At 40.2% G+C, this 27,852-nt stretch overlaps 1 protein-coding gene across 1 annotated transcript in view; it reads left to right on the forward strand.

Moving 5' to 3' along the window:
* CDH13 (cadherin 13) overlaps positions 1 to 27,852 on the forward strand; it is a 778,625-nt gene that overhangs the window by 689,289 nt on the left and 61,484 nt on the right. Inside the window, exon 10 of the mRNA XM_048817138.2 lies at positions 339 to 592. Within this exon, the coding sequence (XP_048673095.2) occupies positions 339 to 592 (254 nt within the window). The remainder of the gene's footprint in view (positions 1 to 338; positions 593 to 27,852) is intronic.

The following is a 27,852-nucleotide window of genomic DNA, read 5'->3' on the forward strand; positions in this document are numbered from 1 at the left end:
CGAAAGTATATTATTGGCTTGCAGTTCAGTTTAGGCAATACATGTCACTCCTTTTGTGTTACAATAACACAATAACCCTGCTTACTGGAAGCTAGTAGCTCTGCTACTATGCTAGAGTACATGCTGTAGTTTTGTCGTGTGGCTATATATACACAAAATATGAGACAGAGACCACACAACTTGTCTGTTGCTGAACTTTGACCAGACAGCAGGATGTATCCAATGATGGTGATGGAGGTGCTGTCCTTTGTGGCTAATTCTGTCACTTTTACAAGCTTGGATGAATGTTATATATGCTCTTCGCATCTGGTACTCTGATTTCTTGGTGTGTCTTACAGCCTTTAGACTACGAGATCTCAGCATTCCACACACTGCTGATCAAAGTAGAAAACGAAGACCCGCTGGTTCCAGACACAGCCTACGGCCCCAGTTCTACAGCAACAGTTCAGATCACTGTTTTGGATGTAAATGAAGGCCCTGTTTTCCACCCAGACCCAATGATGGTAACCAAACAAGAAAACAGCCCCATAGGCAGTGTTGTGTTAACAGTAAACGCCACAGATCCAGATACCTTGCAACATCAGACTATTCGGTGAGTGCAATATTCTAAGTCTACCAAAAAGTGAATATAAATGTCTGTTGTGCCTGAAGAGCTTGGCTGTTAGTATCACATTAAATTAAATTAATTTGGGATCTGGATAATAAGGAGTGAGGATTTCTTTTTTCAGAATGAAGAGCTTCATTATCATGAAGACAAAGATCTACATTAGGCAGGTGGCAATAGTCTTCCAAGTATCAGGGGGTAGCCATGTTAGTCTGTATCCACAAAACCAACAAGGAGTCCAGTGGCACCTTAAAGACTAACAGATTTATTTGGACATAAGCTTTCATGGGTAAAAACCACTTCTTCACTTGCCTGAAGTGTGGCACCCAGAACTGGACACAATACTCCATCTGAGACCTAACCTGAATAGAGTGGGACAACTACCTCCCTTGTCTTACATACAATACTCCTGTTAATACACCCCAGAATTATCTTAGCCGTTTTTGCAACTGCATCACATTGTTGATTCATATTCAATTTGTGATTCACTATAACCCCCAAGATCCTTTTCAGCAGTAATATTACCTACGCAGTTATTCTCCATTTTGTAGTTGTGCATTTGATTTTTCCTTCCTAAATGCAGTACTTTGCACTTGTATTGATTGAATTTCATTCATACCAATTGTCCAGTTTACCAAGGTCCATTTGCATTTTTATCCGATCATCCAAAGTGCTTGCAACTCCTCCCAGCTTGGTGTTATCCATACATCTTATAAGCATACTCTCCACTCAATTATCCAAGTCATTAATGAAAATATTAAATAGTTTCAGACCCAGGACAGACATCTAAGGGAGCCTACAAGATTTGCTGTCCTAGTTTGACAGTGAACCAATCAACACTAATCTATAATTCCTCGTGTCCTCTTTGTTCCCTTTTTTAAAGATGTTTGCTCTCATCCAGTCCTCTGGGTACGCACCTGTCCTCCATGGGCTTCCTGAAGATAATTTCTAATGGTTGCAAGAATGTTTCAATTAGTTCCTTAATGCATCCTAGGGTGAATTTCATCAGGCCCTGCTGGCTTGAATACATCTGACTTATCTAAATACTCTTTAACCTGCTATTTCCCTGTTTTGGCTTGCATTCCTTCCCTCTTGTTGTTAATATTATGTTGAGCATCTGGTCACAATTAACCTTTTTAATGAAGACTGAAGCACAATAGGCATTAGGCCCCTCAGCCTTTACCTGTTATTAGCTCTCCATCCCCCTAAGAAGTGGGCCTACACTTTTCTTTGTCTTTTGCTTGCTCCTAGTGTATTTCTAGAACAAATTCTTATTGCCTTTTATGTCCCTTGTTAGATGTAACTCATTTTGTGTCTTGGCCTTTCTGATTTTGTCCCTACATGCTTGTGCTATTCTTTTGTATTCATCCAAAGTAAATTGTCCATATTTCCACTTTTTGTAAGATTTCTTTTTGATGTTCAGGTTATTAAAAAGCTCCTGATGGAGCCATATTCATTTCTTCCTATTCTTCCTGCCTTTCCTTCACATGAAGCTTGTTCCTGTTGTGTCTTCAATATTGTCTCTTTGCAAAACTGAACTCTTTTTCCCCCTTAGATATGCTCCCTTAGATATGGGACTTTATCTACCTGTTCTCTGAGTTTGTTCAAGTCTGCTTTTTTGAAGTTCATTTTCCTTATTGTTCTGTTCTGTTCTTCTTCCTTTCCTCAAAATCATGAAATCTATCATTTCATGATCACTTTCACTTAAACTGCTTTCCAAGATCAGATTCAAAGCCAGTTCCTCCCTGTTTGACAGAATCAAGTCTTAAATGGCTGTCCTTGGTTACTTCCTCCACCTTCTGAAACAATAAGTTGCCCCCAATACATTCTAAGAATTTACCAAAGATTTTGTGTTTTGCTGTATTTCTTATCCAACAGATGTCTGAGTAGTTAATGCCCCCCACCCCTCATTACTTACCAAATTTGGATATTTGTTGTTTGTTCTAGAAATGCCTCATCCATTTCCTCCTCCTGATTTGGTGGTCTCAAATAGACCCTTACCATGTTTTGTTTCCCCATTAATCTTCACCCAGAGACATTTAACTGGCCGGCCTTTCACCTCCTCCTGGACCTCAGAACAACTTTATATATTCTTGATGTATAAAGCAACACTTCCTCTTTTTTTCCGCTTCCTGTCCTTCCTGAGCAAGCGATACGGCTCTATAGCAATATTCTAGTTATGAGGTTTATCCCCCACCAAGTCTCAGTGATGCCAATTAAGTTACAATTTAACTTGTGTACTAAGCCTTCCAGTTCTTCCTGTTTATTCCCCATACCCCTTGCAGTTGCATGTAGACTTTTTAGATGTTAAGCAGATTCCCCCACTCTTTTCCATTTTGTCGCTTCTATGACACTATTGTCATTTTTCATTCCCTCCAGCTGCATCTTCTCGCCCTCTATCAAGGTCACCTTTTTATACCTACTGGTAGGCTTTTATCACTTGGCCCCTTCTGAGCCTAGTTTAAAGCCATCTTCTCTAGGTTGGGTAGTCAGTGTCCAAAAATACTCTTCCTCTTCTTGGTCAGGTGGACCTGATCTCTTCCCAGCAGTCCTCCTTTTCAGAATAGCACCCCATGGTCGAGGAAGGCAAAGACGTCCTGTCAACACCATCTGTACAGCTTTGCACTCATCTCCAGGGAGCATGTGTCTCTGCCTAGGCCCTTACCCTCAACTGGGAGAATGGAAGAGACACTTATCTGCACCCCCACCTCCTTCACCCTTGCTCCCAGAGCCCTGTAGTCCATGATGATGTGCTCAGGATCAGACCTGACAGTATCTGCAAATTAAAGAAACAAACAAAAAACAACCATTACCTCTCTGCCTTTTTCTGCTGAAGAACCCAGCAGGTTCACTCCCTTAGTCTTCCAGTGGCCTTCATCCCAGCAACTAAATCTTAGCAGCCACAGGGAACTTGTGTGCTTTTTAAAGCTTGGGCCGCACATGCACTCTCAAATGGAATGGGTGACTCACCCTTTCTCATTCAGCCACCATAATCTCTGGCCTAGTAAAAAAAAAATTGCATTGCCCTCACTTCAAAGAGCCCCACTTGTATTCAGGTGTTAACCCACCTAACTGCAGGGTGATCTAGCCCAGACGGTCAGCAACTGAGCTTAGATTTCAATCACACCATACCACGCAGCAAACCAGTAAACTAACCCAAAGTCCTACTAACCTGGATGACAAGATCCTAGCACAGAAAAGTGCTAATTTTTTTCCCCACCAAAGTTAATTAATAGCAGGAAGACAGAAACCCCCTGAGATATTCAGCAGCTGGCTAACTCCCTTAGCTGTCTTCCTCTCACCAGCCACATGATGATGTCTTCTGTACTATAGAAATATAATTCCATACATATACTCTGTCTCTGAGGAACAGAGTTGGCTATTATTAAGTGCTGCCATCTTCTCATATTTAAAAATGGAGAATCAATTTTAAAGCTATTTTATGACATCTGATTGCTATTTTCTGGTCTGAATCTCTTGAGACCACAGCCTGTATTAGGCAGCTTATGATGATGATCTACCAGTGTTCTGGGAAGGCTCGTGTGGAAAGAGGGAAATAATTTTTCCAGCCCAAAAAAGCAGATTATTTTTACAGTTAAAAACGGTTCCTGGAGTCTCTGGTGAACTGGATGAAAATTTAGAAAGAACACACAAGTCATACAATGATGTTAGTCTCAAAATCGTATTTTTTTGAAATAACGTTAACTCTACCTTCTTGCATATCAGAGGAGGAGTTTCAATCAGATGCTTAGACACTTGAGCTGGATGAGGGAAGCAAAACTGGGTGGAGCGAGGATGTAGAATGCAGAAAGGAGGACCAGAGGCTGTAGCCTGGGGAGTCCCTCTACAGATCAGCTGCCTTGTCAGTTATTAAAGATTGAGAGGGTGCATGTGAGGAGAAAAATCAGTGAGCAGCCACTCTTTGTAATATGCTTCCCAGGAGAATTTCCAGTTAGAAATGGAGCCTTGTTGCAGGGCATTGAAAATGAATGGCAGAAAGGTGCCATAGAATAATGTAAGAGGGATTAAGAAACATTGTGCTCTGATTTCCCTATGGATTCTCTTGGGCAGTGCAGTCTGTGACCCCTTCTCCTGAGTCCTTACCGCATGAGGTTGCAAACACCATTTGCATGAAGGAAGAATGCAGTTTTGACTTTATGATAAACTTCATGGAGGTTTAGAAGTCATTTTTTACCCTTCTGTATTTCCTTTTTTCCATGAGAGGGAGCAACAAGGCCATGGATAAGCTCTGTAGCTCAAGCGGGGTTGGCCCGCTCCTGTATTCCTTGTTTACCGTACACTCCAGGCAAAGTCAATTGAATCTTTGAGTGCCCAGTGATTGCAGGGCAGACTCTTAGGCTCTACCAAAAGGGAGCTAGGTAAATTCATGGAGGAGAGGTCCATCAATGGCTATTGGCCAGGAGGGGCAGGGATGGTGTCCCACGCCTCTGTTTGCCAGAAGCTGGGATTGGGTGACAGGGCATGGATCACTAGATGCTAACCTGTCTGTTCATTCCCTTTGGGGCACCTGCCATTGGCCACTGTCAGAGGACAGGATACTGGGCTCGATGAACCTTTGGTCTGACCCAGTGTGGCCATTCTTATGTTCTTATGTACCTGTAGAGACCACAATGCCAATCCATGTGTGGATTTGTCCATCATCACAAGAGTTGTTTAGAAGTGACTGGTCACTTCTTACGGAAAATGAGTCTATGGGTCATTAATGAAATTCAGTGTAAATAAGCATGTATCAGCATAGTGTTGTGAAGGACTGGACTGAGAGGTGGGGATTAAAATGATGTGAAGATGAATTTAAACAGGTAAGAGTACTCAACATTTAATATAAGGGAGAAAGGTAACACATATAATTAAAGATTTCAATTCCCTGCATCATCTCAAAAACATCTAGTTAATAGACTATGAATATTTTGTTTTTCTGTATCAAGAGTACCTGTAAACGTTGTCACTTAAAAATCAGATTATCTGAAGGATAGATCTTAACTGATGTCATTTCCCCTGTTTTTTAAATGTATTTATTTATTGAATGCATTTTTAGCCATTCATTTCATTTTAGTCTTTGCTCCGGAGAATTCTTATTTCATTCACTATTGTCATAGCTTTCTGTTGATGGATGGAAAAGAGCTGTGGAATTTCTATCACGTCAGATTCAGCAATATGACCCTCACGTGCATTATTCAAAGCCTGACTCATGTAGAAAAAAAGTCCCATATTCCCTTTGGTGTTGGTATTGAGTTTAGCATATACAGGGCTAAATTTATTGACAGTTTTAAGTATTTTCATGGGAGCTATTTGATAAGAAAAGGCTCATTAATTATTTGCAATGTTTGATCTTGTTCTGCTAAGAGAGCAGCCCCAAGAGAATAGGGAGTATACGTGAAATGGGTTAAGAAAATCATGCAGTAGGTTTTTCTTATAATCCTGAATCTGTTATCTGTACTTCTGAACAAGACTTGCTGATTTTGCCAATTTTTTTAATGATTATGTTGGGAATGAAAATTATAGGTGGTATTAGTGGATCACTGGGAATTCTAGTTTGCTTTTCAAATAGCGTATGCAGGCAGCTAAACAGCATAAATCTTTTTGCAATCTACCACTAGTCAAAACCTGCAGCAGAGGACTCCTGAAATTCTGAATAATAATAGTTCATAAGCTAAATGAAAGGTTCCCAGAGCCCACAACTTAATGTGGACAATATTGGCACTGCCAAAAATTGGAATTTTCTTTTACCCAAAAGAGAGGTTTTCTTCTCTCATGCTGAACATCCAGAAAAAGCACAACAATGAGGTAGAGGGCCGAGAGTGGATAGTGATCATATATGAGGAAGTATTTTACAAGACAAGGACTATTAATTTTATAAGGAGAAAAACAAATGGGAATATAACAGAGGTATGGAAAATAGTGTGTGACTCAGAATAGGCTAATCAGGCTGTATATATCTTCTTTTTGATACAAGAAATAGAAAACACTGAACAAAATAAAAAATAGAGAAAAGGAAGGATTTTTCATGCAATGTAGTTAAGCAGTGGAACTCACTGCTGCTGGGTATTACTGAAGCAAATAGCTTATGAAGAGTCAATAAAGGATTAGACATTTATATGAAAGAGAAAAGCATTTGCAATTTAGCTAGGGTAAAATTACATGTATTGTGGAAAATACTCTGTAGTTCTCACCAGTGGATGTACTGGTATAGTAAGGTCAAATTTTCAATCAGGCGCAATATGAAGTATACATTCACTAAGCCTTAGTGGACAAGTGCAAGTCTCAGTTTGTGTGTGCATTCCCACATCCCTGATCCATATGTGTCTGTGTGAATCGCATGCCCACATCCCTGATCCATGCATCCATTATTCCCAACAAAATACATATGTCAGTTGCAAAATGTATGTCTGTACAGATAGAGGTATGAGGAGTTTTGTTCACGTCACCCACCTTTGTTTTCAGTGTATTGCAACTAATGTATGAGACCATTCGGGGCCAAAAAGGTATTTTCAATTTGCTGTACCTACAATTAGGAGGTGCTGGTAGCTATTAGTAATGACCACTAACATAGTGTAACAACTACACTTTAAAAACCATGAATATAACACAAAGAAACATTTCTGTATCATGGTTCCAAATCAAACTGAATCTATTGTTTGAGCACCAAATATCTGAATCTGATTTAAATGACTTGTCTCTTTGGAAAACGTAGCTTGCCTTATAAAGATTCCTATAGGCACCTGTATTTTTGAGACAATTTTCCTTCTAGTTCTTCAGTCTGAAGTATTCAGAGACTCCAAGTATTTGCAAGAATCAAAACCCATATACCTGTAGGTCTAGATGTCAGTATGCATATGGTTAGCAGTGCACCTGCATTAACATTCAAGGGAAGTTATTAGAGTTATAAACATCATACTGGGAACTAAAACTCACAACCATACACTTCAGGATCCAAGTCCAATTGTGCCCTTAGTTACATCTGATTAGATCTAGAGTAGTTTTAATTTCAAGCCAGGCCTTGGACAATCATGTCCTGATCTGGAGTCAATGAAAAGGCTCCCCTTGAGTACAGTGGGATTTGAATCAAGCCCTCAAAACAAGAACCGGTAGACAAAACCAACAGAGTTTCTCCCCATTTACACTAATGTAACTGAGAGCAAAATTTTGTCCCTCTGTGTTCACAGGGAGAAAGCAATGGAACCAGTTAACGTACAATTGAAATTCTAAGACTGATTAACCTATATTAACCTATATTTTCTTCTGAAGTATTCAGTTCCTTCTACAGCTTCCAACTTTTTATAACACTAATAATAAATAATAATAATAAATCCAGAAGCCCCCTTATTAATTATAATCCAACAACTTATTAATAGACTGATAATGAAGTTTCTCAAATTTGATTTCTTAATCAGGGATTACTGTTATTTTTGTGCCAGATTTAAGAGTTTAATTTTGGGTGCCTCTTTCCCACCTCTGAAATTTTAATCAGAAGTTTCAAGGGTATGTGTCAATGCAAAGTTAAAGGCCAAATTTAATAACATTTTCTACCTTGGGAAATTAAAAGAAGAGCTTTGCTTTCTGAAATCCATTATTAACAGTAGATCTTAATTAAACATAGTTACCAGCCTTAATAATTTGTCTGCATGGAGAGATCAAGTTTTGTCATTTCTTTGCTCTTTGGATTCAACAAGTTCCGGAATAACCATAGTTAGACTTCAAACTAAGTGTAAATAAGTTGTTTACTGCAGCGTACTTATAATTTTTAATTAAAGCAATGCTCTCTGGTTTCATGTTTTATCATGGCAATATATTTTTATTACCTACTCTGCTCTAGGATTTTTAATTATTTATGTAAGTATATTATTGCAACTTTCATTCTTGGTAAGTGATGTGACTGGTTGCTGTAGAAACATCTCCAGGAAAAAAAATAGTTTATGGAATACAGCATGTATAATTAATTAAATAACAACATTAAAATGGCCTTAATTCCTATCTGAAAGATGTATGTGAAGCTGGAGTGCTTAGAAATAGAACCCATGCTAGAATGAGGCTCATAGGAATGGAAACTTTGTCAAAATTATATGCAGTAGTTTTGGCAACTCATCTGTAGTCAATCCCAGTTGATGCCATATAATATCAAGGATGTCTGAATAGATAGCCGAAGGCCCACTGTCATAGTTTGTACAGCACCTAACACAATGCGGTCCTGATTCATAACTTGGGCTCCTAAGTACAATAATACAAATGAATTAATAAATAAGAAGAATATTGAGGAAGTCTCAGCTGCATTACGTTGAAAGGCAATGTGGGTATTTTACAATAAATTTGACATGTTAACAATCTTAAGATCTGATTCTGATCTCACTTACAATGCGTTTGAAGTCAGTGGAAATACACCAATATGAAACCAGAATATCTCCAGTGGCTTTGGTGGTATGGCTCCTGATTTATACTAGTGGAATTGAGATCATAATCAGTACTTGCTGTTCATAGCATGATTTCCAAACAACAGCTGTCTATGTTGAAATGTAAAACAGACTTTGTTTTACTTCTTATACTGGACTTGAGCCTTAGAGCAAAACACTGACAAATTCTAATGGGGCTTCTTTCTTGAATAACAGACTGTGAAAGTAATAATGCTGAGCCCTGGTCTACAAACTTATGTTGGTATAACTACGTCACTCAGGGATGTGGAAAACCCATCCCCCTACGCAGCACAGGGATATCAACCAAACTCCTGGTTGAGACAGTTCTAGGTCGATGGGAGGTCTTCTCTTGTTGACATCGCTATCGCCTCTCAGAGAGGTGAAGCCTTCCCGTTGGCACACATAACATCTTCACTAAGTGCTACACAGCTGCAGTGCTGTAAGTGTTGACAAGTCCTGAGTTTCTCAGACAATGAGTTAAAGAATGATACTCATTTCTTAATATCTTTGTTCAAAGTGCAGCCGGGCAGCGTAGTATCTACTAAGTCCATTGGTGGTTACTTTTAGAAGTGAGCCAGATTTGGCTCTGTTCCATCTTCAGAAACCTAGAGTCAGGGCCTAGTGCAATCCACTGAAGTCAGTGGAGATCCTCCAGAGTTATGCTGGTGCAAGTGAAAACTGCCATGTTTCATCTTTGAAAAGATGGAGTGGTTTCCTAAAGGCCTGTAAGATAGTGTTGAGACTACATTAAATGTGAAATCTGCAAGCTCGGTGAGTTCATCGTGACTCCCAAACATTGGAGAAACTAAGCAGAATTCAGTGGAATAAAGTAAGAAATGGTTTACATCTGTTATTCCCATTTGTGCTGCCAGTTACTAGTTTATATGTAGTGAAATCAGAAGCCATGCATCATTAAACTAATTCAAGAAATGTATTTCATTCTGTTCTGCAAGTTGGGTTTTTTCAAGCAAATCTGAGCACCCTATGTCCAAGAATGATGAGACTTCAAACAACATTCCTCGCCAACTGTTAAGGGATTAATTTTGCATACTCCGATGCATACTGAGTCTTTTTTAAGACACACTTTTATTGTAGGCACGGGTCAATAAACTTGCTTTAGGTTGCACTGCAGTCATTTTAAGGAAGTACTGTATAATGAGAGAGGGACAGCAAATCTCAAGCTAAGAGTGCATGCTTATGAAGTAATACACGCAGTCCTTGTTAAATTTGTCTTCCAGAGTCAGAAAGCGTTGTCTTTGGACCCCTAACATCAGGAGATTGTTTTCCTTATACAGATAGAAAAATAGATCTTATTTTTAAAAATTAATGGCTGAGCCATACTCTCAGTATGCAGCACCAGGGTTTTTCATTTTAAGTTATACCCAAGAGCATCTTGAGTTAGCTCTGCAGCTGTATTTATGGCCTGTCCAAAATCCACACCCTGGGAATTCAGAGCGCATCTCTAAATCTGAAGATGATGTATATTGGGGAGTACAAACTGCTTTAAAAATAATGGAGATGGAGAGCGAAATCATGAAAACTTGGCCTAAGGTACAAGTAATTCCTATGCTCCCCTTCCTGCCAAGATCTTTGAAACACAAAGCATTGCCTCCAGAGAAGCTAATTGTAGCAGTGGAATCCAGAGACGGGGGAGTGGAAGAGGCTTGAATCACCTCATTCTGAAAGAAACAGTCCTGCCCATTCCTTCATGCTAGAGAGGAAATTCTTTCAGACCACCCTTCAGAACAGCATTTTCACTGAAAACCTTTTCTTGTATGTGGTTATAGTAGCAGTGTAAGTATAATGATAAGTGAGATGTATTGTGGTATTGTTGTAATACTAATACTCAGAGAGGAGAAACTTTGAATGAAAGATTCATGTTCATTGCTCCTTGGTAATCTGAATGAACTGGCATGTGTCTTTCATTTATTAAGTGGTGAGATAAATATACAATTCTTTCCCTGTGTAACAAACTGTTTAGACTAACAGTAAAATGAGAAAAGGAGTGAAGATATTCAGATTGGAGCGGCTTCTAGAAAGGGACGGGTATGCTTGATTCTCTTTACATACCACTTTTACATGTATAACTGAAGTGGGGTTATGAGGCGTGAGAGGAAAATTGGGTCCAATATCTATCAGTGTTTCTCCTGTTCTGAGAATTATTTGTAGCTACAGGGCATTTGGCTGGCACTGCCTGGAGAGATCACACACTTTGAATTAACTGTGAGGAAAAGCTGGCAAGAGAATCTCTCTGGTGGAAACAAACTAGTGAAATGAAACTGAAGAGAATTAATGGCTGGAGTAAAATCCTTAGGATGGAGAGAATTTAAAAATCTGCCAGATCTGGAATTCAAGTCCTACCAGAGCTGTGAAAGGAGGCTGAAAATGACCACACAGGTGAGGAACCCGGACATGTCATCTGCACTTCACACACCACCACTACCACCAGACATTCTCCTCAACCTTAGAGCTGGACAAAGCGATAAGTTCCACCAGAGAGACGAATCTCACCCCAAGTGCATGAGGCAATCTCACCCCAAGTGCATGAGAGTCTCTTTCCTGCAAGAGTGTAAAGGATTAAGCAGTCTTAATTAATCAGACAAATAAGAAGCCAGACTCTGTGGGTTAAATCATTGCAAGAAGGGAACGAATAATTTGTTGTGGAAACAAAGATTGCCCTGTGTTTATCAATGTACTGTCATGCCCTGAAAATGAGGCCGTGCTTCCTCACTCCCTGAAGCATTGTTGGGTACTCCTTTATGGATGTTCTGTGGGCTTGTAAGCCAGGGATAAAGGAAAGATGATGAAGAACATACGATAGGCTTCTGTCTGCCACTTGCTGCAGAGATTCCAATGAAGATGAGCCAAAGCAGGAATAAATGCTGCTCTGGATCTCCTCCATGGATGCTTCTGACAAATCATGAGGGGAACCAGCTGATGGTACCATGGCTCTGGATGGAGCCACATTGGCAGTGGTGAGGGACAGTAGCAGAGGCAGGATTCATAGATCTGGAAGATTCTTTCATAGACTGGGAACCTTCACATTATCTGAATTCCACAGGGCCTCAAGTCCCTTGTGGGAATATTTGGCAAGAGACTCCACATCTCCTCTCTGAGATGGCCTGCCCCTCCGTTCCACCCTTGCTGGTTTCTCCTCCATGGAAGGGGGTGATCAGACTCAGATACCCACTTGGCCTCTCTGTTTGTATCTTTAAAAACAACTGGCTTGAAGTTCTGAAGTTACCTCATGAGTAGCATGGAAGGAATTGAGAACAACATCTGCTCTAAGGATTAGAAGGATGCGTGAAAAAATTGCCCCTGGCCAAAATGCAGTGCGGGCCAGATCCTGGGGTCCCACTGACCAGTGCTCAGCACAAGTCAAGGTGCGGTGGGGGTGCACCTTTGAGCTTCCCTAATCCTGGGCTTGCTCTGCACTGTGTGCAGATTAGAGCAGTCTTCAGTCTTACCCGGGCTCCAAACAACAGCAGCAGCAGAGGAGCTGATATGGCACCAGGCCTTTATGAGCACAAAGATTCCCCAGTTATGCCCCTTTTACCTTGGCCACACCCCATGCACTTGCTACAATGAGCACAGTTATGGTGCAGAAGCTACCACAGTGGCTCCTTGTCAGCCAAGGATCACCCAATGCTGAAGGGTAATCCTCCGGTGGTAGTTAAACTGGGTTTAGGGCAGTTTTCCAGCAGGATAGCAGCATAAAGCTGGCTTAGTGAACCAGAAGATCTGGCTCACAGTCTGCTTTCCTGTAAGCCCTGTGGATGAACACTGCAGAGGGAGTTCTCTGCTTCCATCTGTTGGTGAAACAGTGTGAAGAACGGCTGCAGAGCTGCTTCATCTGCATAAGATATATACCCAGAACTCTAGGTGGACGAACGAGCTCCAGAGGGGAAAGAGCAATCTGTTCCCAGCTGTGAGTGAGCAGGGAGAATGTACAGCTACAGAGAGCTTCATTTACATCAACTTTCTAACCCAGAATTCTTCTACAGCCACCATAATGGTACAATAGCTCAGAATTGGTTGGATAATAGAACTGCACTGAGCAAAGGGGGAAAGATCCCTATCTTATGGCAAGGAGTATACCTGTAATGGCAAGAACTCTGTTCAAGAGTGCTATATACTACTGCTTATCTCCAGAGGATCCTATGCTGTTGAAGGGACTTCACTGTGAGAGGTGATGCAGAGGTGGCTCCATGATGAGGTGCAATGCAGGAAGAGTTCTTCACTAAAGCCTCAGAGGACAGTAGCACTCTAGGGAGGACCCTTGTAACCAGCTACTAAATAAAGCTGAGATCATGATAGCTGGGTTAGGTGGTAGAGCCTCAGGACAGGACCAGGCAGGACTTCCAAAGGGACTGGAGACAGGCCTGCCTGAGCACACCTCAGGACCCTGGGACTATGCTACCCACTGACACCAAACTGTGAGTGGGGTTTAGCAGATGGGGCAGGGAGAAGTGATGTGATAATAGACATGTGCCTATGGGACAGTCACACTGGTAGGCAGGGAAACAAGCTAACGGACTATTGCCAAAGTCTCTATGGAGGAATGTTTTACTTACCATTCATTTAGATATGGCATTGCTGTGTTTTCCCAGGTTGATGCTGTTTTCCTTTCCCCTCTACTAAAGTTGTCCTTGTTTCATATGCAGACTTAGTGCTTGTGAGTGGGGAAGTATTGCCTATTAAGCATGCCCACAGAAAGTGTTCGGTAATCCCAGAAATTCTGTGGGTGGGGGAGTTGAAGCTGCTGATCTTTTTTTAGGTTTAAGAGAGACCCTTAGCTATTTGAACTCAGCCCTTGTTGCTGCCAATAACACCTGGCAGAAGAGTTACTATTCCTAAAATCTGAAATCGGCCTTACCTTGCCTATAAACATATTTAATGTGTTATTAAAGTTACAGATGATAGACTTGAGAATGTGTTTGTTTTCATGTAATCAGAATGTCTATCAAAACCAATATAAACCTCCCCTGATATTTCCCTAAGAGCTCCAAATTCTTGATTAACAAGGATGAATGTAACATTTTAAGGGGAGTCTAATTAGACCCTCCCCCCTCCCCCACAAAACAGCATTATTTCACATAATGTGTCAGTGCAGAGAAATAAATTGCTCTGAACCATGAAATTATAGGGCACATTTTTCATGTCACTGACTAAACAATATTGCAGTTCTCCTAGAGCAGTGTTTCCCAAACTTGGGACGCCCCTTGTTCAGGGAAAGCCCCTGGCGGGCCGAGCCGGATTGTTTACCTGCCACGTCTGCAGGTTTGGCCAATCGCTGCTCCCACTGGCCATGGTTCGCCACTGCAGGCCAATGGGGGCTGCGGGAAGCGGCAGCCGGTACGTCCCTCGGCCCGCACCGCTTCCCGCAGCCCCCATTGGCCTGGAGCGGTGAACCGTGGCCAGTGGGAGCCACGATTGGCCAAACCTGAGGATGCGACAGGTAAACAATCCGGCCCGGCCCGCCAGGGGCTTTCCCTGAGCAAGCGGTGGCCCTAGTTTGGGAAATACTGTTCTAGAGAAATAAAACAATGGGATATATAAGTCACAAGTTATGCCTATCGTGCAAGTTAGATCCTGATAATAACTCACTTTGTCATTATTTTATGACGGTTAAAGAATAGAAAGACACTGAGGTGAAAAGTATCTTGGTTATTATATATTTGGATATTAAATGTAGGGACATTGTGTGAGGTGGTTGGGTCACTATGAAACTGGTGGTATATACTGCAGTTAATAGTTCGTGTTTCATTGAATTCTGGAGTTCCACACAGCCAAATTATAGTTGAAAAGTTCTAAAACACTTCCACTGTGCTCTTAAGGAAAGATGTTTGTGTGATAATAAGTATAGAAGATAACTCACGAGACCACTGTTATTGTAAAGCAAAGGCCAGGCTGTAATAGTAAAAACAAAAACCTGAACAAGAGCTTGCTGTAGGACATCCATACTGAATGAGACCAATGGTCTGTCTAGTGCAGAATACTGTTTCCAACAGTGGTCAGAGAAAAATGCAATAAGCCCTTTGTCATCATTGTGTACTTCTCAACTGCCTTCTTTTGACCAGATCCATAATCAGAATTTTTATAACAGAAGAGTAGCTATTTTTCTGGTACTCATGTTCTAGGTGCACAAAAGGTGTGTTGGAATTCTTGCAGATCTCTTTGGCCTGGTTTGAAGATCCAAGAGATTCAGCTGGTGTCAATATCCTTCAGATAAATGTGGGTTCACTCATGTCTAGTATCCATGAGGTCAGGGTTGAAATTTTAGCCACTTGGAAAACAATGGCAAAACTCCCATTGAGTTCAGCGAGGCCGGGTCTCAGGTGTCTAGAAAAGAGCCGTTCCGAAACTCAGGTCTTCCACAATGCTGCACACAGTACTATAGCTGCTAGTGTTGCAGGTGCTGATCAGCCATGAATCACCCTGATCTGGGCACTTCTCGGAATCAAGCGTCCCATCTTCTTTCAAAATCACATGTGGCTATTCTTAGAATGGAATTTAAGTTCCGCTAGGAAATGGGTAGAAGGTTTTAGCACTCATTTTTCACTGAACAGAGCTCTTTGAAGTTACTGTAATAGAAAAAATCTTGCAGAGTTGAACTGGAATTTTCCTATTAACTGAGTAATAAGGGGCCCAGTTTCCGTAAAATAGTTTTGGCATGTAAGTGAAATTATGCACTTTGTTAAGCAGTGGCAACTCTGCACTTCCACACTTGGCTCAAACAGAATTCACCCATGAATCAAACTTTCTGTGGGTTTATGACCAACTTTGCTGTGCACACAGAGACATAATCCATGAACACGTAGGTAATTAATATCCATGTGGTACATTGTTTGCAGAGTCATATGATAATGGTGTCTATTATGCACATCTGGCTAGTCATCCGCGTGTTCAGGGCCTATTAAACACTGGGGCCATTTCAAAAATTCAATTTTTTTTCAATCAACTCACCAGATAAATGCTACATCCTTTCCCTTGCAAATATGATATTTCCTACATAATTCTGTCAGCGTAAACCCCAGGTTGGGTGAGATTCAGTCCTGAGCTAGTGATAGATTTGTTTTTAATACATAAAATGTTGCAGATTTAAAGTTTCTTACCTCATGACTCTGCAGGGCTATCAACAGGAACTTTATACTGTCAGAACAGGAGGCTTTCAGCTTCACAATGGAACACACAGCACTTGCTTCTGGCCCTAGAAGGATCGGAGTTACATCTTAAGTACTTTTAACAATTTTCCATAGCTTCCTTTGAGCCATGTAAAGTTGGAGTTGGGCTCTGGTAACTATGGTGTTTGACTTTATGGGGGAATGGATATAGAAAGAAATTCAATTCAATATTTACACCTCTTTAAAACATTCCTAAAATAGGTTTTCTGTAACAAATGTGGCACATACAGTGTCCCTCTTAAAATCTGCCCAAATTTGGCCAAATTATAAGGCTCTGAAAATTTCATTTTGCACATGGTCAGTCGAGGTGTGGTAGAGACTGGCAGCATTAGTCTCTAAAGATTCCATATGCACTGAGCATAGGAGATGTATGGGGATGGAGCGTGCCCAGTGCATAGGAGATGAATGAGGATGGGGTATGCTCCTGTTTCAATGGACTGTGCAATGGACACTACATCTACAGAGCGACGGAGCATATGCCATCCCAGGGCTGCAGAGATATGGGCCTTTTCCTGCAATTGCTCCTCCAGGCTGCTTGGGCCTGCTGGGGTGCCAGACACTTAAATTACAATTGGGATGATGGCCTCTCCTGTGTTTTGAGTGCTGCTGTTGCTCAGGGAGTTTTGATGAAAAAGAAGGAAACAGCCTCCCTCAAATGCAGAGAAATGAGCAGAGCTAAGGACAGGAGCAAGAAGCGGTCGGGGTTGTGGACAGGCGAGGAGGGCATAGGGACCAGGAGGTGGGCTCTGGGACAGGACCTGAAGGGAGTTACAGTAATAGCAAAGGAAGAAAGAGAGAGGAGCTGATGCAGGTAGGGGAAGGATAGGAACAAATTGGGGCAGAGATAGGAGGTTATTAAGGGCTGGATAGGAACCAAGCAGGAGTGTGGATAGAAGCAGAAGGGAACAGGGTAAGGCTGGGAGGAATGGGGGGAGAAGGGTTATAAAGCACACTCCCCTCCAGAACAGAAACTGGACCCAGGATTCCAGAATTTCAACATTCCTCTGCTGTCTAACAAATAGCTGTGAAACCCACTGGGAAAGTGTGTGTCTCATTGCCCTCTAGTGGCTAGACCAACATAGAATACAACAGTCTTCTGCTACCTCTTACTCCTCTTACCTAATGGACTGTGTTGTGAATCTAATGGTTTCAGCACTGAAGATGGCCCCTGTGGTGGCCAGCAGGATTTCACTTGATAGTATTTCAATTTTTTTAATGTACTTTTAAAAAAAATAAAACCAAATTGCATTAAAAATGTTCAGAATAACATTAAAGTTGCAAAATCAAGCACTCAAAAGTTAGAAAATGCCAGGATTGAGGTTGATCTTGCAATTGTAACTGTGCTTTGAAGATATAAAGTGCTAGAAAAATACTACATACTCTAAAAACTCAGGCCCTAGGTGTCTTGAGTTGCGTACCTAAAATTAGCGGGCACTTTTGACAGCTTTGGCCTTAATGTCTTGAGGCCTCAGTTGTTCATGTATAAAACATGGACAATAATAGCCCCTCATTTCACAGGGGTGTTGTGAGCACAAATTCATTAATGTTTGTGAAGCAATCAGGTACTATGTTCAGACCAGAATAGAAAAGCCCATCGGGAAATTAATAATTTTGTATTCAGTGCAGGGTTTAATGTGCAGTAAACAAGGCTGGATATTTAATGATGAGGATAAAAAATAGAATTGAATAGTCACCCACTCAGTGAGCATCGTATATCCTGTGCACTGAATGAGGCAGGGTTCTTGTGAAATAAATAATAAGAGGTCCTGTAATTAAAGACTGTGTGAAATCCTAACCCCATAGAAGACAATGGAAGTTGTGCAGTTGACTCAGCTGGGACCAGGATTTCACCTTGTTTCATAAGGCATATGCAGAAAGGTGACAAATTAAAGTTGAACAGGCAGTCTTAATTCACTCATTTCCTATCATCTGAGTGCCTGATTTTGCTATGTTCTGTTAACACAGTAGAAATAGTATGTAGCATACTAATACATGCTTGCAATTACATATTTATAAAAGAAATAGTGTCGGATATCGCCATCCACCCCCTTCAACTCAGCTGTCAGTGATTAGTTAATTTCTTACAGGCATCACAACGGAGATAGCCTATCTATATTCATTACTGCACTGTGTACTTAAGCTAACAAGTGAGACACTCTCAAACTTTGTAACTGCTAGAAGGATGTGAGAATCATAGAATCATAGAACTGGAAGGGACCTCAAGAGGTCATCTAGTCCAGTCCCTTGCACTTGTGGCAGGACTAATTATTCTAGACCATTCCTGACAGGTGTTTGTCTAACTTGCTCTTAAAAATGTCCAATGATGGAGATTCCACAACCTCCCTAGGCAATTTATTCCAGTGCTTAAAGTCTTCAGTACCCACTCCCTTGCAAAGGATCATTTGCTTGTGAAAATATCCTGTCCTTTTTTTTGAAAAAAACACATTTTTTGTTCAGAAATGCCTGTATATTATAGCTGTGGAATATACAAAGTGCCATGTTCTCAACCCACACCATGGGTAAAGCTTGTGCCCCTTTACCCATTGGCAAATCTAACAGAAATTAAATTATATTAGTATTCTTCTTCATTAATATTTAAACATGCAGCATCAAATTCAGTTTGTATATAAACCGGCAAAGTAATGGAAGTCACTCTAAACTTACACCAAGGTAACTGCCAGTAGAAATCTGGCCCTGACTACTTTTGTTCAACTTCTGGGAAGCAATATTTAATTTTCCTACAGGCCCAAAAGGGACAGCAGAATCAGAAAAAGCAATCTTTTCAGCACAACAAGCAATAACAAATATAACAAACTAGACTTGATAACATTATAAATAAAACAGCTAAAACATAGACACACAGAAACTTGAAAGATGGTAAGTGCTTGTCTTTTAGGGAGTGCATGAATTATCTGAATATCTGGGAATCTCATCCAGATCAGAATTGGTAAATCACATTTTCCTTTTCAATTTTCATAATGAAAAAAGATAGTGAGTTAGACAAACAAAGACAACTGGTCTAAAGTCAGAGAAAAGATATGGCAGGACATAGTACATGTGGGCACCTACAATATTTAGAATAGAAACCTAGTGCAGTTTTCTGTACAGAATGTTGGGATGGACTTGGTCAGCTAAACATCTGATAGGATTTTGCCTACTTATTGTCACAATAAGAAAAAGGAGAAGAGAGTTGGTTAAAAGCATTGGATGTCTGTGGCACAAGAAGTGCAGCCTATATGGTGCACCATATCCCCAAAATTAGTCCCTATAATTCAGCTTCTTCCATTGTGTATTCCCCACTTTTTGTTATCAGATACAAATGAACATTTTTCCATTTTTGTTATATTTTGACTAAATTCTGGTGTGAGGTTTTCTAGAACCATATATCATCATGTCATCACGTCTTGCTGAATTTCTCACCTATGCTTACCTTCTGTTATTGCTGGCTACAAGGATAGAACGTATTCCTCAGGGCTACATAAATGCTTAAGTGCATCAAGATGGCTTTGTTTTCCACCAGATTTTCTCACTCACTTGATGCTTTTAAAGGGTGCATTGGGCAGTCATATATCATCCTCAAGGAACTAGAAGTCATTTTAGAGAAAAGGAGAGCTAGTACAAGTGTTGCTGCTAAAAATCCCAAATAACAAAATTTAAAATAAATGAACAAACAGAACCAAAAATTATCTTAATTCCTGGCTCAGTGCCAGACTCTCATATTTTCAAGGGTTGGCATGATAGTGAATCTATTTCTATGGAAACAATCTTATTCATTTGCTGTCTTTCCACTTATTCATGAAGCACTTTGAGAATTACCAACTCCTCTGGATAAAGCCAGGCGATTAATCAAAGATCAGAAAACTTGGCAAGCACCTTTTGTGTAGTGATGACATGAAATCCACTTTATCATATTTGTCTGCCAGAAGATAATCAAGGCTGAGAACACACACAAATGATATGAATTTAAATATTGGGGCCTGTTTTTTATTAGGACATCATAGAATCTCAGGGTTGGAAGGGACCTCAAGAGGTCAACTAGACCAGCTCCCTACTCAAAAGCAGGACCAATTCCCAATTTTTGCCCCAGATCCCTAAATGGCCCCCTCAAGGATTGAGCTCACAACCTTGGGTTTAGCAGCCCAATGCTCAAACCACTAACTATCTCTCCCCTCTGTTGTCAATATCAACCCAGCATTAATTTCCATGTACCTGCATGCACACTTTTCCAGCACTAACACTTATGCCACCAGGTGATAGAGTCCATCAGCTATGAGTGTAGGTGACAGAATCTCCATGCACATATCCCAGGAGGACAAATAGATTTTGTGCATGTAATCACATCCCCTGTACTTTTCCCTGGGCAAGAATGTGTACACTCAAAAGTGAAGGACACAGTCTCCACATATAAGCTAACATGCTCCACTCTTCACCCCCACAGACCCACCACCCTGCCCATGCCCATGCCCCTGCCTTGCACTAAACTTTGGAAAATCCAAACTTCACAACTTGTGTACCTATTTCTACAGAACTCCAAACCAGTGTTCCCCTTATGCTTTGGGAAAGTTTGGATTCTAACTTGGAACTTTGCAGGCATGGGTCTGAGTAGTACCAACACATACAAATGCCATTATAGACATTGGTTCAGGAATTGTGCCTTTCAGCATTTAACAAAAACATATAACTTGGGTAGGGGGGCGGGAAATCCCACCAGCTATATATCATATGTAAACTTTTTATATTCACACAATGAGCAGGTTTCAAGTGTTTTGGGATTTGGTTCTTTTCAGACCACCAATCAGGGACCTAATGCTACTCGCACTGAAGTCAGTATTAGAACTGCCAACCAAGCTGGAATGGGGCATGCCACAGAATCATTCTTAGTGTTACCTCTTAATGTGTTGCATTCACCTGCATGAAGTCTATAAATGAAAAACTGAGCTATGTAGAATCTCTTTCTGAGTCAAGAGAATAGCATACTTATTCCACTTCCTCCTGCTGTATTGTCTGTTTCCCTTGTATATAGCTCATTCCTAGCAATGAGTCCCTTGTCAGTTCAGACAACTTAGACGTATTCCAGTTCAGTCAGCATTGGAAACTAATTCTATTGCAATTTTTGGCAACATCAGCTTCTTTACAGACTTTTCTTTTCAGTTATTACATCTTGTGTGTTAAGTTCTGTGCTTTCTACAGTTGCTTTTTTTGTTGTTGATTCTTGTTCTTTTGTCTGCGAAGCCAAGAAAAATAGGCGAATACAACAAAGTGTGCTGGGTCACTGAAATAAGTAACCATTTCTTATTTTTTTGCTCAGACTGCTGTTCCACTGCTTGCATTCCTAAAATTGTGTTTACTCCTTAAGAAAAGTCTAATGGAATCACCTGGGAATTCCAAGTTATCTGGAATAGCTTGAAATACTTTATTTAGCCCTCAGAGCAAACTGCAGTAGCTTTATAGAAAATGGAGGTTTCACTCGTTGTTATGATATCCCTTCCATAGGCAATAATCACTCTGGTTGTCCTTGTCTGTTGTCAAACCCTGATCCAGTCATAGCTGATGCTTCAACCATATTTCCTCTTCAAGGGATAACTGTAGTTTCTGCTTTATCCAGGTTTAATCATGTTTAGCCCTCAGCTGCTCACTCTTCATTCTCCAGAACTTCTTCACTCCATCTTTGTTGACCTTGAATTGACAGACTGAACATAGATTACCTTCATAGCATCTCTGTTGTAGCTTTAACTAATGTCTTCTGCTGGTGTGGGGGACAGATGTTGTGATTCCATCACTTGCTTTCTAAGAAAGGTCCATTTTGTGAATATTTTCTCTTGCCCTGGATATGATCCCGGTTTTTCGTAGACTTCATGGAAATGCTAAATGAATGCTGTTTTCTAATACTTTTCCAGATCTCTGTGACATTAGGTAATGTTCACCTGTTTGCATTCAGCGCCGCTAACAGTCCCTTTCAGTTCAGAATTAAAAATTTAAAAGATTTTGGTTTTATTGATTTTTTGGAGTATGATTATTTAGTTAATAGACTTTTCTCCTTTCATTCACTCTCCTACCTCTTTTATAATTCATTCTCTTTTTTTGCACATTTCATACTTCAACAGATGGATGCACTGTATGTAAACACTTGTATGTGGAATTAAGAAGCTGAAATAACTTCACATTTTCCCCCTGATCTCTTTTAAAAATGGTAAGGGGCATCATCTCCACAGTTGGAGTTATATATACATCATAATTTATACTTTTGCAGTTATATACATCATAATTAATACTTCTGTTTGAGACAGTTTTCTTCCCATGAGTAACAGTAGTTCAGACTTCTTCTGGTAAATTATTTTGCTTCCCATGTAATACTCAGACCATATAAAGCAAGAAAAGGTTGAATTTGACTTCATCCATGTTTAATAGTCTTAGTTTCAGCACTATCCTTTGAGCAGTTGGTAGCATTTTACATCCACTTCTCATGGGAACGAATGACTACCCAAGATGCAAGATGGAGAAAAATCAGGCCCTTAATACTTCTGAATGCCAAGAAACTTGAGAGTAGCTGGAGGATACAATACCAGTGATTCTGCCTGTTTATGCTCTGAAAGAGTTCACAGAATTTAAACATCACTTTCTTTCGCATTTGTTTCATTCACTAATGTTCTTCACCTCTCGAAGAACATCTCAAGTTAATTGTCAAAGTGGCACTCATTTAAGCCACAAGACTCCATTTAGTGTCAGAGGAAATAATTCATCTAAATCCTCAGGAACTGCTTTTAAAAATGTTGCCCTTGATATTGTTTGCTTCTCTGACAGTGAGGGGAAAGATCTAAAACAGCTATAAACTTGATTTTTTTATCTGTGTACTCGCCAATCTCCAAGATAAAATAGTTTCCTTGTCTCCTAAATGTATGGCGGACTGTAATTATTTTGAACAGTTCTGTGGCAAAAAGGGCAGTGGTAAATAACATAATAGGAAAAATGCAAGCCTGGCACAAAAGTAAAAAAAATGCCCTGTGTGTGTGTGGAACATGTACTAATTTCAGCTAATCTCTACTGAATGAAGAGCATATTGCACAGATCTTAAATATGCATTATAATATATACCCCAATCCATAAATTGCACTTAAATGATTATTTACATTTAGTAGTTACCCTTTCATCTCCCAAATGGACTCATAGAAATATATTAATTCCCTTCTAATCTTGCCTCTCTGAGTCTGTTCTTGAGGTTAATGGAAATTTTGCCATGGACTTCAGTGGGAGCAGGACTGGACCTTCTAAGAGACCATGGTAGAATTTAGGCTTTTACTGCAGCTCGTTTAAGGGATCTCATGCTGGTACCAACTGGATTTCTAGCAGCAAGTGCTGCTGACCTTCTGGAAGTTCTATTGATCCAAATGGAACAATACTTTGCAGTAGTGTGCCCCGTCTCATTTCTTTTCTGCCTGCCCCCTGGAAAAAAAAACAAACATAACTCCCTTTTCAGTCCTAGAATTTGTCATTTATTATTTATTTTATAGTGAGATTGTAGTTGTGAATCTGCTAGACTCGTATCAAAACTCCTCCATCTTTTAAGACTGCATGGCTCCTGACTAAAGGAATGGAAAACCAGCAAATGGACAGGTAGCAGGAAAAGCTGATCCAGCTGGAAGGATGGATATAAATAATTGGCATGTGCAGAAGTTTGATAGAGTTTTACAGCCAAAACCTCCTCTAAGTGCTTCATAAAAGTACCTCCAGCTCTTCTTGTGTTGATTAGCTTCTGACACACAATTACTACAGTTAAAGCATTTTTACTGATTTGCATATGTCGACAAATCTTCCAACAGTAACATCCTGATTATGCTAGTGTGTTATTCCCAGATATGATGTATTATTCTTTGGCTGTAGGAATAATACAAATCGTCACAGCCTCTGGGCCTATTTAACCATAGCCCTAATTATTTCTAACTGAAAATTACATTTTGGAATGTAGAAATTTTTGGAAAGCCATATAATAAAGCTAATATAAAATATTTTGCACTATTATAGAATTCTTCAACAACCTGATGAGAACCACTATAGTATTTTAATTTGATTGGTCAACGTTGTTATTCTGCTTAGCACCTATTTCACGCAATCACTCTTCAGTTTCTTCCCTGAAGTTTATCAGTTATTTTCCTTCTCATTTTTGCACACAAGCAATAAATTAGTGACTCATATATTTCAGTAGCAAGGGACAGGCAAGCTGAATTTTGACTTTTTTTTTCTTTTTGCTGGGTTTTGATCATATTATACAGCATTGTGATGAAGGCTAATTTTCTAAATCATTAACGTGACAAGTATCATAAATCTCTAACAAATAAATGTCCTCACTTTCATGGAATGGCATCATGCATAGCAAAAGATGTCTACAGAATCTGTATGCAACAGGAACAAAATAGGTTTCTACAGCCAGCTCAGCTCCAAGCCTGCAAACTGCTCCATGCAAGCATAGGGCTCAGCCCAGATGGAGCAGGTTACGTGGCTGGTGCTGTTACCAAGGGTTCTTTCAACCCAAAGCTCTTGGTAACTTTTACTCTGTGCAAGGTGGTGTCAGGAAATAAATCAGGGGAGACCAGGCCGTCCGACCAATAGATGGCTGGCACAAACAGGGCAACACAAGAGTGCTTTCACTTAAAGCTAAACTTTACCTAGTCTCAAGCACTTACACACGTCCAAAAAAGGTTAGTAAAACACCCCCAACTCTTGATAATTACCAAAGCTGAGTATGGCTCTGGAGTGACACAGCGGCAGGCTTCCGGTGGCCAAATCTTCTATCTGCCAGTGGGGACTCCAAGATGTATCCAGAGGGAGAGTCCAAAAAGAGTCCAACTACCTCAAACTTTTCCCCCTTATTTATACATTAGTAATAGAATGACATGTCCCTTAAAGAAAACTTGTTAAATAAGCAGTTTCAATGGTCAAGCAAGAGGTTTCTTCTGATTATCGATTAACTAGGTGTGGGTTTTTCCAGAGTTTGCAGCCTTGAGGCCCCAATAGACATTCCTGGGGCACATCCTGCTCTTCTAAAATGCATGTATCAGCCATTTCAACACAATTCTGATCAGGAAGGACGTGGGGTCAAGCTGCCCTTTCTGTGGCACCCAAAGACCCCCCTCCTCTCCTGCCTTGATTAAGCTAAGCCTGCTGACTTGGCTGCTTTTAGCAATAAGCCATCGTGGTTTCAGGCACTTTACTGGTTTGCCAAAGTCTCCCCGTACAGCGCATGAGCACCAAAAGTGGTGCTCTAGTTTATAAGCAAAGTGACCAATTTCCCTCATAGTGCATGAGTTAGAACAGTGTTAACATGTTTTTTTTCATTATGCTGTGTATAATTGATGTACCTGGCTCACTCTCATTCATGATCAAAATAGAAGCAGGAGCAAATATTGGGTGAATATTATTGATCTGTCATTGGCAATAAAGACCCCTTAAGCCAGTGGGAACCCTGTGTTAGGACAGCTACCACAGTGGTTTGAATTCCTAATCACAGTCCTTGAATTTTATTATCCCATCTGTTCTGCATAGAAGTGTCTGTTTTATAGGGAAATAAGGTGGGTGAGGTAATATCTTTATCAGACCAGCTTCTGTTGATAAAAGAGACAAACTTTTGAGCCATACAGAGTTCTTTGGGTCTGGGAAAGGTACTCAGAGTATCACAACTATATATAAAGTGGAACAGGTTGTTTAGCATAAATAGTTAACACTTACTCTAGTAGATGAATGTGAAGTGGCTCGTTAACACCCCTGCAGTAAAAGGACAAAAATTGAGGGTTAATGGGTTACAGATTGTTATAATAAGCCATAAATCCAGCATCTTTATTAAGACCATGGTTTTTAGGGTCTAGCAAAGTTATGAATTTAAGCTCCCGGGCTCACCTTTTGAAGGTGTTATGCAGGTTTCCTATGAGGAACGAGAGGTCAGATATAAAGTGATAATTTTGTGAAAAGGGTTTGCCCATCAGCGACATGGTAATATTGTCTTTTATCATTTTTCTTTGTGAGTTCATTCGAGAGTGTAGGGATTGTCTGGTTTTACCATGTGGTTGTTATTAGGGCATTTAATGCACTGGATGAGGTACCCCACGTGTGGTGATAGGCATGTGGAGGACCCAATGATGTTGTACGAGATATTGATCATTGTAGCAATGGAGATATGTCTGCAGGTTTTGCATCTGTTGTTCTGACAGGGTCTGGTGCTGCTTTGAGTTGGTGGGTCCTGGTCTGTGGGGAGCTTGCTTCTGATGAGCTTGACAAGGTTGGGGGCAGGTTGTTTGAGGGCCATAAGAGGGGGTTTGGGAAAGACTCAGTATTATTCATATACCAGTTTGCCAAGAGGGGGATTGAACATTTTCCTTGTGATTGGTCAACATTTTTTGAAATTTTTCCTGCCAAAAACAGATTTTGTCAAAAATGAAATTTTGGTCGGAAAATGTCATTTTGACCCTTCCTCCCACCCCCCCATTTTTACTTGAAATTTCAAAAATAAACACCATTTTTCTTTTTGTTGAATTGAGCCAAAATTATCATTTTCTTTTTGAAAACTGAAAAATATTCATAATTTCAGATTTTTGTTATTTCCCCTGTTTCCTTGTCCTTGAATTCAGAAACAGGAGTGATGTATAGGTTTTTTATTTTATTTCAAAATTCGGTTAGCACTGTCTTAATTTTTTTTTCTTCCAAAAAAAAGGATTGTTCCATTTTGAATCCTGCAAAACAGAAACAACTTCAAAATTTCAAATATTTGTATGAAATTGTTTATACATTTTTCAACCAGCTTTACCTGTGGCCCTTGTTAGCATGGCCTTGACAAATACTAGCTGGAGAACATGGCATGAGGCATATGAATCTATGTGGTATTGATAAGATATTTGTTTTTAATCTGTATTTTCCATTCCTTCTGCCTCAAGCAGGAATGGTGGCTAAAGAGGAGATTTTCAAAGGAAAAAGTGGAAGCAAGGTGTCTAAATTCAAGGTCTTTGGGGAAAAGATCATCTTGTCATTCTGTGTTTATACTGCCCGTAGTAAAGTGTGGTCCTGACCCATGACTGCAGAGCTGGCAGGCCACACAAGTGAACACCTCCTAAGCAATGTGTGATCTCCCCTGTCAAATCAGGGCTCCAGGATGGTTGTGCGTCCTGCTGAATGCTTCCCAGCACTCCTCAGAGGGTATTGTATTCTATTCAACGCGGGCCTGTGCCTCGAAAGCGCACACTGTTCCAAAAGCAATATCAGCATGATACAATTTATATTGTACCTATAATGCAATTATGCTGCAGTCAATTTATAAATCCAACTAACCCAGTGGCACTCTCAACATTATCCCTTGGTAGCCAGAAAGGGCAATTTAAGTAAGCTTTATGTTGTTGTTACCAGTATATTTGTTCTTATTAAAGAATAGCGTATTTAGGTTAAATTTCCTAATTACATTTTAAGGCTATGGATTTAACAAAGAATCGACCAGAGCATGACCGCTTGAGCTTGTATCTTCAGAACTTGTGTGCACTACAGGAGGTGTTTTACTGTCTGCCGCACTGGTAGCATATAATAATAGGTTTGGTAAAAGCATTTCCATCCAAATACATACTTATGCATTTTGTATCGTCAAACGTTTAATTAAAAAAGCTTG

The sequence above is a fragment of the Caretta caretta genome, chromosome 12 (assembly GCF_965140235.1).
Source record: "Caretta caretta isolate rCarCar2 chromosome 12, rCarCar1.hap1, whole genome shotgun sequence".
In the NCBI taxonomy this organism is placed as follows: Eukaryota; Metazoa; Chordata; order Testudines; family Cheloniidae; genus Caretta; species Caretta caretta.